Raw genomic sequence first — 17,372 nt, forward strand, 5'->3', positions numbered from 1 at the left:
AGTATTTTAAAAGTTAAGTTATTATTTAAAAACTAGGCTTTTTGTAGGAAGAAAAATGTGTAAAAGTTATAATATTTCTCACATCATATTTCTCACTTATTTAAGGAAATAACTGAATATTACATTCAATGCAATATTGAAAAATGCGCCCTCTGTGTTCAAGTAGCTTCTGTGTTAAAAATATACATCCCATTACGTCTTAAGGGAAATATTTAAGTAATACAATACATAGCCTATAACTACAAATAATCATTTAAGTAAACGTTTAGTCAGCCATCTCATTAATATACTATATTCAGGTGTATTCACTCAAGTGTATTTAAAGATTTGTTATAATAAATTAAATATATGCCAAATCGTATAGTACTATTTCGCTACTGAAGTATAGGGGTCGTAGTTACAACGACACAGTTATATTTTAACCTGTTTTTGCGTTGAGATAACATAAACAACTTTTTGCGTGAACTATAGAAATAAGTTTTTATAACGCTTCAATAGAACTTTTTACCTAATTCTTTACACGCACAACTGCCTGATTTAGGTGTACAAGAGAATATAACGGAAAATTATTAAAGGACCATATTGTCTCTGACCTCTATTTAATTCAAAATAATGTATTACTATATGTGTCATTAAGGTTATTCCATAAACTGGAGTACTCTCCCATCTATTGGTAAATTTATAAATTGACACAAATGAAAAGTGATGTAACTGAATATTTGTCACTAATGTTTGTTACCTCAAAACTAAGAAGAAAAAAAAATAAACTAACAAAGGCTTGAAGTTTCCTCTGTCTGCTTTAGGAGATATATGTTTTTGATAATGTTTTTAGACAAGACATGATAGACCACTTTGATGAGCAGAAGAAACTCTATGATGTATAGCCTTGAAAGAGTGGTTTGAACATCGGCGTTAAAGAGGTAGGGAATAAAAATAATTTGCAAGATAACTAAGATGGTGCATATTCATTAAATATATTCAAAGAAACAATAATACTAATAATTTCAAAGACGTCGTTGTTTTAGCAGAATGTGTGCACCACACAATATCATACCCACCTTATAAACTTGTAAACTTGGTTGTAAACAGTCAATTTGTCAGTCTACAGATTGATCGAATATTGAGATTCTTGGGGTTTAGTCAAGATGCCTTAACAGTGGTGTATAAGGAAAGCTATGAAAACTATGAAAATGACAGTTCCTGTGGACAAATTTTAACGCCCCATGATCTTATTTTAAAATTAATATCTAAACTCGATATTTGGCTAATATAACCGAATATACAAATACATAATGTTGAAAACAGAGAATAGTGTTGTCTCTCTCAAAAAAACCGCAGCCTATTGTCGGTTTTTGTGAAAATTAGATTTGCACGTGTTTTATGACAGGTGTTTACTCAAGTCAATCTATTGTTCGACAAATTGCTACAAAATTGTGTGTTTTCGGCTTCTTTGTATTTTAAATATTAATATTAAAATATTTCTTCGTGCATTATATGAATTATGTTAAGTATATAAACATACAGAATTGCTCTGTGTGTAAGTTACTAAATTAAGTTAATTAATAAATTACAATTAAATACCAGCAATATATCAAGTGAAAGTAAAGATCGTCTAAAACTCGAATTAAATTAATTTTCAAATAAAAGATTGAAAGAGATAAATGTTGTGAATGATGCGTCATTCAAGCAGTCATATTATTATTATGTAAAAATAACTAGCTGTGTAAATTTCAAAACATAAACCAATATGAATTTGAGTTTATTGAATTATTCGACTTTTTAGTAAACGTGTGGTTATTTTTTGGCATTAAAATTGTCTTAAATACAAAAGATATAATGAAATAGATAAGCATTATATAGTTACTTTTACGCCCTCTGTCGTCGAGTAGCTTCTGTGTTGAAAATATTATTCTTAATATTTCTATAAAGGAAACTGTATAATAATACAATGTCATCCTTATAAACATTAGTAGCGCCATTGGATTAATATTCTAATACTAGTGCTATGCATTCTACCATATTTAACGATCTTATATAATAAATGCATATAAAATGTAAACCAAATAGCTTAATATTCTGTTTCGCTACTGAGGTATAGGTGGCGCAATTACAAGGACTCCTTATATATGTGTGATAAATTTCCTAAATCAAAATAAACATAATACGTTATGTCTCAACTCTCGTGTCAGGACAGATAGCTAGCTCAGTTTAGTGCGCGTCTTTGAACAATATAGCCACCGTGTCTGAATTGTGAGGTGTTTTTGTGATTAAAACAATTATTTTATAAGGTTAGTTTTAATTATATTTTTGTTGGGGTTTTTAATGGGAGAAGCAAGAATTTTAACAGAATTTTTTTTTATTTACCGAAATTTTGTAATGTACAGTTTGCCAACCAGTGATATTTGTGTTTAAATGTAAATGTTAGAATTACCATAAGTAGCAGTCAGTAGTGACTATATAAATAAGTACGAGGTGTCTGCACCAAGATGCCAGATGTGGTGGTATTTTCTCAAAGCAGGCTCATCACCATAATTAAGGACTTGAGAAAGCGAGAAATTAATGAGACAGAGCAATATTCAAATCTCATTTATTGTTTTATCTTAAATACTACTTACACTTATCCACACATATATAATATTATTTTTGTGAGCTATCGATGTATCGGATCTCCAACAGTTTGGAACAAGCACGTGAGCCGTGTCAGCGAGTACGAAAAATCTGAACAAGACAATATATTTCTTTTATATTTTGAGGAGGGATAAAAATTGTCTAAATTAATTGCAGTTTAAAGTTAAACTTATGTATTTATTTGTTTTTCACTTTAAGATATACGTAGTCCTTCAATTAATGAAATGTTAATTTATGATTGGTGTATAACTTGGGCCTTTTTGTCCTCTAGTCAGCAAAGACGCCGTCTATAGATGAGGTGAGGAGGCAACATAATATTTTCAAAAATACAGATGTATTATATAAAAAAACTAGGCTTATATAGGTAGAAATTGGTAAAATATTTATTTAAATTAAAAGAACTAAAGATTGCAAATTTATATAAAAGCAATATTTGAAACTGCGCCCTCTAACGACGAGTAGCTTCTGTGATTGATTTCTTTTTATGTAATAGGAGGCAAACGGGCAGGAGGCTCACCCGATGTTAAGTGATACCGCCGCCCATGGACAATCGCACTCGCAAGCAAGGTCGGCAGTGCGCCTTCTAAGAATTGCCTAAAAACGCTGCTGTGGAACAACTAACAATATGCTTCCCAGCACGTCTTGTAGTTCTAGTAATAATACAAAGCAAGCTTAGCTAAGCCATTAAAAGAAACGTTAGGAGCGCCATTGGGCTACTGATGTAAAGGGTAACAAGGTCTCGGCTATAAGTGAATTATTTATTGAATATGGAAGTTTAGTTTAGGAAACAATTCACATTATTTCTCTATTAATTTGTAAAGCATAATTTATATGGTCAGAACGTTAACACGGAATAATGGAAATATAATCAAGTCACAAAACTTTTGAAATCTTTTTCAAAGTATACAAATAGCTTTTTAGCTGTTTTTACCTAATTATCCATGATCACTAAAGCCTAAATACCTATACAAATATACATAAAAGAAAAGTTTTATAGGCTTTAATATTGTTAATAACCGCCAGTTCAGAAGTTGATTTACGCTACAGATGCTTATATGCACTACTGGATTTAAACTAAAATACAAAATAAATATTTACTGTCTTTTACAATATTAGTTTAAAAATATCTTAGTAACATTGTATATTCGCTGGCAATGTGTCTTCTATTTGCCTTCCTAGTGAATCTCCATATATCTGAAATAAGAGAAATTTTATTAATATTGGTTATATGTAATTAAATGAATCAATGGCGCTACAACCTTTTAAGGTCCAAGACTTTCCAAGATTTATGTATCTGTTTCATAATGATTTGACAATCTAATAGGGAAGTAGGTGATCGGCCTTCTGTGCCTGATAAGTTGGTTCCTTCACCATTCGAGCCAATGTTAAAAGCGCACATACAAAGAAAATCCATTGGTGCACAGCCGGGAATCGAACCTACAACCTCAGGGATGGAATTAGTGATCTCTTAACACAATTAAATTGGGAAATGTTTGCCATATATTTTCACACAGTTAACGACGCTATGAGTATAATATGCAAAACAGATCCATTTAATGACAGTCTCCATGTCTTCAGGTGTAAGATGCTGCAGTCACGGACCAACAGTGACAATTGCAAAGTAGAACTATATAAAACTTACATTTGTATTTTTTGGTCTAGTTTGTCTTTTACTTTTACTGTTTTAGTTATTTTCTCTTTGTCATTGTAATGTTTCACTCTAAATATTGTGTACACTTGTCATTGATGCACATTCATGTATCGTGTTGTTTATATATATAATATTATATACATTACATAATTTAGTAAATTAATATATATATACATTTAACTAAAATTATATATTAGGTTTCAAACAACATTTTAAATATTTGCAAATCCGACCTATGTCTTGGTGAAACTTTTTACCCATTTAGGTTTTATTAAAACTTTAGGTCCTTATCTAAACAACTAAGTGCAAGTTAGCTGGCAACACACTTTAAAATTATTTTGCATTGTGACTGCCCATGGCCAGTGGTACTACTTAACATCAGGAGTGTGAAATACAAAAGTCTAAAAATTCATAGGAATACATTGTTATATTTTCACATGATATATCCAGATTTTGTAATGTTGACACAGGTAAAAATATCATGTGGCACCAGGGTATAGTGTAATGGATGTGGTAATTTTAATGAGAACTTACAAGTTATTTCAAACTTTTAATCTTTATACATATTAAATTTTCTGGTGTCTTGAGTGGGCAAGTCAATATTTTCAACAATATCAGAAATATATTATGAATAAGATATGCTTGTAATTAATAGATTACAATGATTCACTGCAAGCAACAAATTAATGAAATATTAATATGACAGTGGGTATAAATTAAATAAACAGTGGCCTGCAATATTAATTAATAATATTTATATAGAATTTAATTAAGCTTAGTAAAACACTTTGACCATATATAATTGTTGTGTGGCATGTTTTTCGGAACTCTACTGATTTCAGGTACAACCCAAGAAAAATAATAGAGTAGATCTGCTGTATTGAAAAGAGATAATCTTACCTTTTCTACGCGATGTTAACTATATTTTCTATCTGATTTTCATTGATCTTGCATAATCACCATCTTTTGTATTTATCACGTTAAACAGAATTTAAAACCTGAAAACAAGAAGACGATTAAAAAACAATGGAAATTAAGAAGAGCTTTAGAACCCATTTGTAAAAATATGACTCCACTAGGATTTTTCCCGATTAATAGGTTGGTGTCACAAATACTAAATGATAAAACTAACATTTTTATATTAAGCTAGCAACGATACAAAATATTTAAATTAAAATAACTAACAATTATCAATAAACTGATGAAAAAATACACTCAAATGAACGTTAAATTCGCCATATTAAATTAGCCTTCGTCTCGACCAATCAGAGACGTGAATAACCAACCAATGAAAAATATTGAATTTCAGAAAACAAAGAAAATGGGTTTTAATTATAAACGATATGCTAATTAGTGTTACCTCAAATGACCGATTACCAGTGACAGTGGGTGAAATTAAAAAGATTATAGTCGTCAAGAAGACGCCTTGAACAAGGGGAGGGGTTTTGGTGGCTGACGAAACGGTTAGACCTCCTTGGTCGCCAATCAGAAGCCAGACAACAGAAGGTAAAACTACCAAGAATACTCTAACTAGCAACTAAGACTTGCACCATATAGCAGATTCAAACGATAATAGAGTCAAAATTTTGAGGGTAGAGTATTTATATTTTATAATAGAAAGCCTGTGATTGGTCGGCACAGAGGAGATTCCAATTAGACAATTTGTAACACCATCTCAGTAAATAAGCAACTGCCAAAGAGGATAAATATCGGACGTATTATATATTATATATTATAGTCGGAGTCGGAGTCGGGAGTCGGGCAGTCGGGCGGCGGAGGCGGAGGCGACGCTCCAGACGGGCCCGTGCGATTAACACGTATTAATTATTGTTATAGCGATTGGTAGACGACGACGACGACGACGACGAAGAAGAAGTGATCGCGACGGTGGTGGTGGTGTCGTACGGTACGGTGATTGTGGCGAAGAACGGCGGTGCTATACAGGTGTGATATGAATATATATATTTATTTATTTATTTATCGATTTATCTATTTGTCTATTTTTTGTATCTCTCGTGTGAAGTGCGCGCGTTCAACGAACTGATTGAGATGAGATGTGACGTGACGTGATGTGATGTGATGTGATGTGATGTGATGTACGATCAAGATGATCAGAGAGAATGTCTATCTATCTATATATCTCTAAGACTGAACTGTGAAGTGTTGTTTTCTAGGATCGCATTAATTAAGTGTCGCGACGGCTGTCGAGTTGCTAGCAAATAGGTAAGTTAATAATATGTATATCACTACTTTTTTTTTTTATATCTTTAACAACGTGCATTGCATACATACAGGCATTATACCAACACATGATACTAACAAAATGCACGTAAATACTATATATATATATATACAATATATATATATACAAATAGTTCAAAAACGTTTCCTTGGAAAGCTTTGCAATCGTCTACGCTTGCCTGGCGTGCCGCCGTGCCTACTATTGCACGTGTACAAACGTGTGCTTATAGCAAGCTTATTTCAAGTTTATTTATATAAAATATTTAACTTTTATAATATACATACATCTTTGCGTATATACCCCTAGCGTTGCTGTCTCGCTCTTACAACTTAATTACAAATATCTATTGATGTGTGGTTTAAGTTTTTATTTTGTTTATTACTGTTCTGTACTGTTTTTGATATTTTTAATATATAATCATATTTTTTAGGCATACACGTTGATTTAGAATATGTATATGTTTCGACAAAATAGGTAATCTCTTATTATTTATTTATTTATTTAATTATATATAAGTAATTTTATTATTACTACCTTTTCACGTTTATTTATCGATTGAAACTCTCAACTTCGGTTTCGCGAAACATATGTTAGCCCTGAAAAGGGCTTTTTGTGTGGCGTGTTTGTGCGTGTTGTTGTGTGTGTGTGTATACATACAACATCGACACAACCGACCAACTTGTGATGCGTTCGTCGCTCTTCCGTCCGGTGGCCGACCCTCCTCCTCCTCCTCCTCCTTCTTCTTCTTACCGGTGATCAGCGCACGCGAACACAGTGCGGCGGCTCGTGCGTATTGAACGTGGATTGTCGCGTTCACTTCTTGGAAGCGGCCGATGCCTTTTTAGCGGTGGCGGCCTTCGATTTGGGCGCGGCGGCTGCTGCCTTCTTCGGTTTGGGTGCTTTAGGTTTTTTGGTCGGTGGTTTCGCGCTCCTCTTCGCCTTGGAAGCGGCGGCGGTGGTCGACGCGCCCTTGCCGGACGCTGCGGCGGAGGCGGCCGCGGAGCCGCGACCTTTCTTCGGAGCGGCCGACGCGGCCGGCTTCCTCTTGGCCGCAGCGGCTGCCTTCTTGTCTTTGGCGGTGCCACCCCTTCCGCCCGCCTTGGCGGGGGACGCGGTCTCGGCGGCCGCGGCGGCGGCCTTCTTGCTCCTGGCGCCCGCACTCGCGGCGGTCTTCTTGGCGGCTTGTGCGGTCGGCTTCTTCACCGATTTGGCCGCGGAGGACGCCGCCGCGGCGGAGCCCCTGCCGCCGGAGGAAGCGGAGGCGGCCGTCGCCTTCTTCGCCGCGCCGCCGCCGGTTCCCGACTTGCTGTCTATCTTGAACGAGCCCGATGCGCCCTTGCCCTTCGTCTGAATCAGGGTGCCGGAGGCGACCGCGCGCTTGAGATACTTTCTTATGAACGGCGCCAACCTCTCGGCGTCTAGGCTATAATTCGAGGCGATGTATTTCTTGATCGCCTGCAGGGACGATCCGCTCCTCTCCTTGAGCTCTTTGATCGCGCTGTTGACCATGTCGGAAGTCTTGGGGTGCGTTGGTCTCGCCTTGGGTTTCTTCGCGGCGGCCGCCGCCGCTGCCGCTTTTGGTGCCTTCTTGGCGGGCGTCGCCGGCGCGGGTGTCTCCGATGCTACTGCTGTGTCGGCCATTTTTTTTATTTTTATTAACAATTAATTAGACACTTAACAACGTTAACACGTAAATTAACGAGTTTTTAATATATTGTAAAATTGTAGTGAATGTACAACAATGCTAAGAGTGCGCGGCGCTAGTGAGCGCCTGCCAGACGAATCAGTATACCGCGACGAGAGCTTCGTCAACTATATGCGTTTTCTCGTATTCGGCGTGGAAACTTTTCACTAACACGTCTCAGTTTGATCGGAATTTTTCCAATATATAATCGAGAAATTGCACAAAATCTCTATTCTAATTAGACTTTATGATATCCGCGACCGGTCACGACTTCGAGTCGCCCTGCAGGCGTTGGCGTGCGTTAGGTATCGACTTTTAAAGTTTGTTATTGTCGACTCGCGCGCGTACCGTTAACTTTAAATTGACAATTAAACAATTAAATCAAACGGTATTCGCACGTGCGATGTCTCCCGTTGAACGTCAAGATTCCAAGGTTCAACGGGATCCGTTCGTTTAGACAATATATTAAGATTACGATTGATTTTATCGCATCGAATGCGGCATGTTGTAGAACAGCACCACTCTCCGAGACGAGGCCGTAGAGGCGCGCGTTCTCTTCGCTCCGTAACACACAATATAAGTTTATTAATAAAATATATATTGGTAAAAGGTTGATGATAATATAACAAAAGATGTAAATAAGAAAATTTCATTAGCCCAGGAGCGATTCGGTCGCGACCTGCGGCCGTTTAGGTTAGACGTATATCTATATTGTTAATTTTCATAATATATCATATGTATATTATTATCAAAATCTCAATTACGCTATATTACGACGTGATTGTTAAAGCCGTACCGTACCGTGTACCTACTTTACATACTAAGTACATACGAAGACTTTATATTATTATCATGCTACACGTAACGTGTATGTAGGTATGTAGATAGTTAGCTTTAGATATCTATAGGGAAATGTAGCGGTTTTGCATTCGATATTAATTTTCCATCTATTAAATATAAACATGTACATACCAATATATATTGGTATATTAATTAATTTTAGGTGACGTTTAGTCGTTGTGATAACGTTTTATTTTTATTATCGAAACATATGCGGCCCTGAAAAGGGCCTTTTTATTGTTGTTGAAAAATACATAAAGTTAGGTAGGTAGGTAGGTAGGTATATATCAGTGGATATACGACCGAACCCAACTTAACCTCCGAAACCGTAGAGGGTGCGGCCCTGGCGCTTCAGAGCGTACACGACGTCCATTGCGGTGACGGTCTTCCTCTTGGCGTGCTCCGTGTAGGTTACCGCGTCGCGGATGACGTTCTCGAGGAAAACCTTGAGAACACCGCGGGTCTCCTCGTATATGAGACCGGAGATACGTTTCACGCCACCCCTGCGCGCCAGACGTCGAATCGCAGGCTTGGTGATACCCTGGATGTTATCACGGAGCACCTTCCTGTGCCGCTTCGCGCCACCTTTTCCCAATCCCTTTCCTCCCTTACCGCGACCGGTCATTGTGAACCAGCGAGTTTCGAATTGAAAACTGAGTGAATTTAAGAATCAACCAACACTGCGTACGTGCCTCACGTACTACGTTCACTGTTCGAATGCGCTTCGCGCCGATTAACTCGCGGTTTATATAGAGAAATGCCCGAACCTCGAATATATATAAGGCGGCAGTTGTCCGAGGGGTGGGGGGGGGGGGGGTATCGGTCGGTCGGTTTGTAGAGATATTCGTCCTTTAATGTTATTTTCGTTGTCGGTTACGTATGTATAATATATAATAACTACATAAATAATCAAAATGAACCCTCCAAATATGTCTACAAACTACAAACGGTAAAGACGTAATACGCAAACAAAAAAATCAATAAAAACAATTAACAAAATTATTAAACTCAGTCAACGCAACGCAACCTTAAGTGGTGCCATAAATATGTACTTAAATAATAATAAAAAATATTTATTATTATTGTGGGCGTGAGGTACTTATTGTTTTCTAAGAAACAATGTAACAATAGTGTAAAATATAGACGCATAATAGAAAATAATATATATATATATATATATATTTTTATTTTTATTTTGTATTCTATTTCTTTTAAAACCTGTTTGTTACCGGACAGACGGTGCGATTGGTCTGTTTAGTCAAAATTTTGTAAATCGTAAAACAATTGATTAATAATTTTCTATCAGTTCATTACTTTTTTTTTATTTTATTTTAAAAGTTTTACGTTTTAATCGTTCGACACGTGATGTCTGTCTGACTGTGGCACTACTGTTGAGTGTGCACAATTAGATGCATCATTTGAATCATATGCGGCCCTGAAAAGGGCCTTTTGTTGTAGTAATAATAATAATAATAATAATATGTTATGTTATGTATACATATTACGCAAAATTAAGCACGCTCGCCGCGAATGCGTCTCGCCAGTTGGATGTCCTTGGGCATGATCGTCACTCGCTTGGCGTGAATGGCGCACAGGTTGGTGTCCTCGAAGAGACCCACCAGATACGCCTCGCTCGCCTCCTGAAGCGCCATCACGGCGGAGCTCTGGAACCTGAGGTCGGTCTTGAAGTCCTGCGCAATCTCCCTCACCAGACGTTGGAACGGCAACTTGCGGATCAACAGCTCGGTACTCTTCTGGTAGCGACGGATCTCTCTCAGCGCGACGGTGCCGGGCCTGTAACGGTGAGGCTTCTTCACGCCGCCGGTGGCGGGAGCGCTCTTGCGGGCCGCCTTGGTGGCGAGCTGCTTTCGCGGCGCCTTACCGCCGGTGGACTTACGGGCTGTCTGCTTTGTACGTGCCATTACGACGACTGCTCGAACTCGCTCACTAACTAACTCAACTCTAAAATTATACGATCACGATCGACACGTCCGTCGCGTATCAACTGTGGTGATGATATAAACCGCGTTCACGCGCGGAGAGCGCCTTTATATATAAAATCGAAAAGAGCTCGGGGGTAAGGACGGGTTTGCCGTGCGTGACAAAAAAAGAAGCGTACCTATGTGAATGAAATTGTTTATAACATAATAATAAATATATATTATCACTGGTCGGTCGGTCAGCGGATAACATTTATGCATGCATAATATATAATTATACTTATATACATACAATGTATGTGTTTTGTTTTGATTTTTCTTTATAGGTGTAGGTTAACTACTAAAGCCGACATGTTATTTAATAATACATTTTCATGGTAGATTTTATGTCAAATGTTTACTAGATATGTGGTGTATTTAGAGAGTATTTATTTATTTATTTATTTATAGTTTTTTACGCTTGTCGTTGATACTATGTGGTCTCTACGGACTCTTCGGATATATATTGTGGCCCTGAAAAGGGCCGTTTGTTTGGTTGGTTGGTTGGTACTTGATGGTACTATGATGATGATGATTATTATTATTGTCAATCGCTCTCATTATGATATAATATAATAAGAGAAATCGCCGGCGCTGAGACGACGCGGCGTCTGGATGACGTGTTCGTCTCCTACGTTGCGTACGTCACCGCCGTTGTCCCACCCCGCCGCGACGCTCACTTGGAGCTGGTGTACTTGGTGACGGCCTTGGTGCCCTCGCTGACGGCGTGCTTGGCGAGCTCGCCGGGCAGCAGGAGCCTCACGGAGGTCTGCACCTCGCGGGACGTGATCGTCGAACGCTTGTTGTAGTGAGCGAGACGAGACGCCTCAGCCGCGATCCTCTCGAAGATGTCGTTCACGAACGAGTTCATGATTGACATCGCCTTCGAAGAGATACCGGTGTCGGGATGCACCTGCTTGAGCACCTTGTAGATGTAAATGGCGTAGCTCTCCTTCCTCTTGTGCTTCTTTTTCTTTTTGTCCGATTTGGATATGTTCTTCTGTGCCTTGCCGGACTTCTTGGCCGCCTTGCCGCTGGTCTTTGGTGGCATAGTGAACGCGAGATGCGAGATGCGAGAGTTGAGAGAATGTATCGACTACTGCACACACCACACGAGAATAGCTTTTTTAAAAAATTTTTCGTCACTTCAGTATACTTCACTTTGAAAGTGTTCTTGCAACCGGTCCGGAGTTACATGGTATACGTTTCGCGGCGGCCAATCGATCGCGTCGTTACCGTTAGAACGCCGCGTGTTGGGACACGAGAGGGGGGGGGGGGGGGGGGGGACGGCGCCGTCGAAGGGGGCGGGGCGTTGTATTATATGTGTATCTGTCTCTATCTCCGTCTCCCTCTCCCTCTGACACGATTTATTTATGGTTATTTAAAGTAAAATTTACAACAACAACAACAAAAAAAAAAATGTACATAACATAGTATGCATGTATTGTCTATTAAGTATTACTGATTGGATGATTGCGTAAGCGAGTAATTTCGAGCGTGTTATTATTATTAAGTATGAAAAAGAAATGAAAAAAAAATTGCGAGATTTATCTATTGGTTATTGTCTATATTATATTGTAGTATAGGTAATTTAATACTAATTTGATAGAAACAAATAATCATCTACTAATATTACATTTTGTCTGATGACCGTTTTTATATATCACAGTAGTAGTAGTAGTAGTAGTAGTAGTAGTAGTAGTAGTAGCAGTAGTAGTATACTTATAATAGATAATAATATGTAGGTAGGTATAATCTCGGTGAGATCAAAGTACGTATTATGTCGTTGAAACATTTATCTAACAAAAAATGGTGGTGGTACGGTTGCCACACCACCACCACCACCATCATTGCGTTTTAATGAATCATATTGCGGCCCTGAAAAGGGCCTTTTAGGTCGTTGCAATGACAACGATACGATTGTATTGTAATGTAATTTATGTCTTCTTCTCGGTCTTCTTGGGGAGAAGGACCGCCTGAATGTTAGGCAGTACACCGCCCTGTGCGATGGTCACGCCGGAGAGTAGCTTGTTGAGCTCCTCGTCGTTGCGTATGGCCAACTGCAGGTGACGCGGTATGATCCTGGTCTTTTTGTTGTCACGGGCCGCGTTACCGGCCAACTCGAGCACTTCGGCCGCCAGGTACTCCATAACGGCCGCAAGGTAGACCGGCGCACCGGCACCCACCCTCTCGGCGTAGTTGCCCTTCCTGAGCAGCCTGTGGATACGACCGACCGGGAACTGGAGACCTGCGCGGTTGGAACGCGACTTTGCCTTCCCCTTGACCTTGCCGCCCTTGCCACGTCCGGACATTTTGTATGATTGTTTGTTTGTACGTACACAACACGACACTACTCTACACAACTACTCGACAGCGAAACGGTAAGACTGGTGAGTGAGGTTTTTTTTTCCATAGCGACGAATTTGTTAAATATAAATTCCAACGGTATTTAACCAACCGGCCGGGTATGACAAACGACGAGGTCTACTTCTCTACGCTACTAAACGCGATTGGATGCCGGCCGAGCGAGCGAGCGATATTCAGAGAGATAGAGAGCGAGCGAGATGGGGAGGGCTGACTGACGTCCAGTACCGTATCTACGTATACATAATATTATGTAAAGAAAAAAAGTAGTATGTTTCTTTATTGTATACTAGATGGCGGTAGCATCCATCCATCGCGGTTGGAAAAAGTAGTCGAATCTTGAGATTGAATTGAGTTTTAATGACGTTTCTCTATTTTTTTTAAGTTTAATGAAATTAAGCAACACAACACAACACAAATTGTTTATTTGAATTATCAATTCCAAATAAAATAACATATATAATCTTATACGTTGTATTCTTATATTCTTATACTGTTACGTTTAACCGTCCCTCCGCGACTTATTTATATATAAAAAAAAAAATAATAATAATAATAATAATAAATAATAATGTGAAGTAGACACTATTAATGGGTAGAAGATAGATGATAACTTCTAATGAACCTATTGTCGATTTTTATATTTCAAGTTAGGGTTTCACAGACAGACAGACAGACAGCCCGGTATGTAATATATACGTAGGTGTATAAAATATAAATCTCATATTTTTAGCACATTATTTTTTAAAGATATTTTAAAATGATGGCAATGATGTACAGTAGAAATATGAAATATGCGGGGGGCGGGGGCGGGGGGTAGTGCAATAGGTCTCCCTATTGTTTGCAACTTTTATTGCACCAACACATCTGGCAAAGGTGTAATTATTTTAGAATATTGTTTTGTCGGGCAGTCGGGCGGCGGAGGCGGAGGCGACGCTCCAGACGGGCCCGTGCGATTAACACGTATTAATTATTGTTATAGCGATTGGTAGACGACGACGACGACGACGACGAAGAAGAAGTGATCGCGACGGTGGTGGTGGTGTCGTACGGTACGGTGATTGTGGCGAAGAACGGCGGTGCTATACAGGTGTGATATGAATATATATATTTATTTATTTATTTATCGATTTATCTATTTGTCTATTTTTTGTATCTCTCGTGTGAAGTGCGCGCGTTCAACGAACTGATTGAGATGAGATGTGACGTGACGTGATGTGATGTGATGTGATGTGATGTGATGTACGATCAAGATGATCAGAGAGAATGTCTATCTATCTATATATCTCTAAGACTGAACTGTGAAGTGTTGTTTTCTAGGATCGCATTAATTAAGTGTCGCGACGGCTGTCGAGTTGCTAGCAAATAGGTAAGTTAATAATATGTATATCACTACTTTTTTTTTTTATATCTTTAACAACGTGCATTGCATACATACAGGCATTATACCAACACATGATACTAACAAAATGCACGTAAATACTATATATATATATATACAATATATATATATACAAATAGTTCAAAAACGTTTCCTTGGAAAGCTTTGCAATCGTCTACGCTTGCCTGGCGTGCCGCCGTGCCTACTATTGCACGTGTACAAACGTGTGCTTATAGCAAGCTTATTTCAAGTTTATTTATATAAAATATTTAACTTTTATAATATACATACATCTTTGCGTATATACCCCTAGCGTTGCTGTCTCGCTCTTACAACTTAATTACAAATATCTATTGATGTGTGGTTTAAGTTTTTATTTTGTTTATTACTGTTCTGTACTGTTTTTGATATTTTTAATATATAATCATATTTTTTAGGCATACACGTTGATTTAGAATATGTATATGTTTCGACAAAATAGGTAATCTCTTATTATTTATTTATTTATTTAATTATATATAAGTAATTTTATTATTACTACCTTTTCACGTTTATTTATCGATTGAAACTCTCAACTTCGGTTTCGCGAAACATATGTTAGCCCTGAAAAGGGCTTTTTGTGTGGCGTGTTTGTGCGTGTTGTTGTGTGTGTGTGTATACATACAACATCGACACAACCGACCAACTTGTGATGCGTTCGTCGCTCTTCCGTCCGGTGGCCGACCCTCCTCCTCCTCCTCCTCCTTCTTCTTCTTACCGGTGATCAGCGCACGCGAACACAGTGCGGCGGCTCGTGCGTATTGAACGTGGATTGTCGCGTTCACTTCTTGGAAGCGGCCGATGCCTTTTTAGCGGTGGCGGCCTTCGATTTGGGCGCGGCGGCTGCTGCCTTCTTCGGTTTGGGTGCTTTAGGTTTTTTGGTCGGTGGTTTCGCGCTCCTCTTCGCCTTGGAAGCGGCGGCGGTGGTCGACGCGCCCTTGCCGGACGCTGCGGCGGAGGCGGCCGCGGAGCCGCGACCTTTCTTCGGAGCGGCCGACGCGGCCGGCTTCCTCTTGGCCGCAGCGGCTGCCTTCTTGTCTTTGGCGGTGCCACCCCTTCCGCCCGCCTTGGCGGGGGACGCGGTCTCGGCGGCCGCGGCGGCGGCCTTCTTGCTCCTGGCGCCCGCACTCGCGGCGGTCTTCTTGGCGGCTTGTGCGGTCGGCTTCTTCACCGATTTGGCCGCGGAGGACGCCGCCGCGGCGGAGCCCCTGCCGCCGGAGGAAGCGGAGGCGGCCGTCGCCTTCTTCGCCGCGCCGCCGCCGGTTCCCGACTTGCTGTCTATCTTGAACGAGCCCGATGCGCCCTTGCCCTTCGTCTGAATCAGGGTGCCGGAGGCGACCGCGCGCTTGAGATACTTTCTTATGAACGGCGCCAACCTCTCGGCGTCTAGGCTATAATTCGAGGCGATGTATTTCTTGATCGCCTGCAGGGACGATCCGCTCCTCTCCTTGAGCTCTTTGATCGCGCTGTTGACCATGTCGGAAGTCTTGGGGTGCGTTGGTCTCGCCTTGGGTTTCTTCGCGGCGGCCGCCGCCGCTGCCGCTTTTGGTGCCTTCTTGGCGGGCGTCGCCGGCGCGGGTGTCTCCGATGCTACTGCTGTGTCGGCCATTTTTTTTATTTTTATTAACAATTAATTAGACACTTAACAACGTTAACACGTAAATTAACGAGTTTTTAATATATTGTAAAATTGTAGTGAATGTACAACAATGCTAAGAGTGCGCGGCGCTAGTGAGCGCCTGCCAGACGAATCAGTATACCGCGACGAGAGCTTCGTCAACTATATGCGTTTTCTCGTATTCGGCGTGGAAACTTTTCACTAACACGTCTCAGTTTGATCGGAATTTTTCCAATATATAATCGAGAAATTGCACAAAATCTCTATTCTAATTAGACTTTATGATATCCGCGACCGGTCACGACTTCGAGTCGCCCTGCAGGCGTTGGCGTGCGTTAGGTATCGACTTTTAAAGTTTGTTATTGTCGACTCGCGCGCGTACCGTTAACTTTAAATTGACAATTAAACAATTAAATCAAACGGTATTCGCACGTGCGATGTCTCCCGTTGAACGTCAAGATTCCAAGGTTCAACGGGATCCGTTCGTTTAGACAATATATTAAGATTACGATTGATTTTATCGCATCGAATGCGGCATGTTGTAGAACAGCACCACTCTCCGAGACGAGGCCGTAGAGGCGCGCGTTCTCTTCGCTCCGTAACACACAATATAAGTTTATTAATAAAATATATATTGGTAAAAGGTTGATGATAATATAACAAAAGATGTAAATAAGAAAATTTCATTAGCCCAGGAGCGATTCGGTCGCGACCTGCGGCCGTTTAGGTTAGACGTATATCTATATTGTTAATTTTCATAATATATCATATGTATATTATTATCAAAATCTCAATTACGCTATATTACGACGTGATTGTTAAAGCCGTACCGTACCGTGTACCTACTTTACATACTAAGTACATACGAAGACTTTATATTATTATCACGCTACACGTAACGTGTATGTAGGTATGTAGATAGTTAGCTTTAGATATCTATAGGGAA

At 39.6% G+C, this 17,372-nt stretch overlaps 5 protein-coding genes and 1 long non-coding RNA gene across 7 annotated transcripts; all 6 read right to left on the bottom strand.

Annotated features, from left to right (window-relative positions):
- Positions 1 to 3,708: 3,708 nt before the first annotated feature.
- Positions 3,709 to 5,548, bottom strand: LOC123717811. 2 transcript variants are annotated; one of them, XR_006754875.1, is made up of 3 exons: positions 5,465 to 5,548; positions 5,180 to 5,277; positions 3,709 to 3,822 (listed from the first exon to the last, which is right to left on the bottom strand). It is a non-coding gene; the product is annotated as an uncharacterized LOC123717811 (long non-coding RNA). The 2 variants fall into 2 exon arrangements; XR_006754874.1 differs by having other exon boundaries at positions 5,412 to 5,526.
- Positions 5,549 to 6,953: 1,405 nt separating this feature from the next.
- On the bottom strand, positions 6,954 to 8,248 carry LOC123717699 (late histone H1-like). The gene has a single exon (XM_045673840.1). The coding sequence runs from the start codon at positions 8,160 to 8,162 to the stop codon at positions 7,335 to 7,337; it is 828 nt and encodes a 275-aa protein (XP_045529796.1). The 5' UTR covers positions 8,163 to 8,248; the 3' UTR covers positions 6,954 to 7,334.
- A 978-nt stretch (positions 8,249 to 9,226) lies between these two features.
- Positions 9,227 to 9,749, bottom strand: LOC123717729 (histone H4). The gene has a single exon (XM_045673871.1). The coding sequence runs from the start codon at positions 9,668 to 9,670 to the stop codon at positions 9,359 to 9,361; it is 312 nt and encodes a 103-aa protein (XP_045529827.1). The 5' UTR covers positions 9,671 to 9,749; the 3' UTR covers positions 9,227 to 9,358.
- Positions 9,750 to 11,492: 1,743 nt separating this feature from the next.
- On the bottom strand, positions 11,493 to 12,143 carry LOC123717707 (histone H2B). The gene has a single exon (XM_045673849.1). The coding sequence runs from the start codon at positions 12,073 to 12,075 to the stop codon at positions 11,701 to 11,703; it is 375 nt and encodes a 124-aa protein (XP_045529805.1). The 5' UTR covers positions 12,076 to 12,143; the 3' UTR covers positions 11,493 to 11,700.
- A 751-nt stretch (positions 12,144 to 12,894) lies between these two features.
- Positions 12,895 to 13,409, bottom strand: LOC123717716 (histone H2A). The gene has a single exon (XM_045673858.1). It carries the CDS (start codon positions 13,334 to 13,336, stop codon positions 12,962 to 12,964), a length of 375 nt encoding a protein of 124 aa, XP_045529814.1. The 5' UTR covers positions 13,337 to 13,409; the 3' UTR covers positions 12,895 to 12,961.
- Positions 13,410 to 15,208: 1,799 nt separating this feature from the next.
- On the bottom strand, positions 15,209 to 16,503 carry LOC123717701 (late histone H1-like). Its single transcript, XM_045673843.1, has one exon. It carries the CDS (start codon positions 16,415 to 16,417, stop codon positions 15,590 to 15,592), a length of 828 nt encoding a protein of 275 aa, XP_045529799.1. The 5' UTR covers positions 16,418 to 16,503; the 3' UTR covers positions 15,209 to 15,589.
- Between the last annotated feature and the right edge of the window lie 869 nt (positions 16,504 to 17,372).

Source organism: Pieris brassicae, chromosome 13 (genome assembly GCF_905147105.1).
Source record: "Pieris brassicae chromosome 13, ilPieBrab1.1, whole genome shotgun sequence".
In the NCBI taxonomy this organism is placed as follows: domain Eukaryota; kingdom Metazoa; phylum Arthropoda; class Insecta; order Lepidoptera; family Pieridae; genus Pieris; species Pieris brassicae.

Excerpts from the sequence above, each read along its gene's own strand:
- LOC123717701 (XM_045673843.1), bottom strand. The coding sequence starts at position 16,417 with ATGGCCGACACAGCAGTAGCATCGGAGACACCCGCGCCGGCGACGCCC.
- LOC123717699 (XM_045673840.1), bottom strand. The coding sequence starts at position 8,162 with ATGGCCGACACAGCAGTAGCATCGGAGACACCCGCGCCGGCGACGCCC.
- LOC123717716 (XM_045673858.1), bottom strand. The coding sequence starts at position 13,336 with ATGTCCGGACGTGGCAAGGGCGGCAAGGTCAAGGGGAAGGCAAAGTCG.
- LOC123717707 (XM_045673849.1), bottom strand. The coding sequence starts at position 12,075 with ATGCCACCAAAGACCAGCGGCAAGGCGGCCAAGAAGTCCGGCAAGGCA.
- LOC123717729 (XM_045673871.1), bottom strand. The coding sequence starts at position 9,670 with ATGACCGGTCGCGGTAAGGGAGGAAAGGGATTGGGAAAAGGTGGCGCG.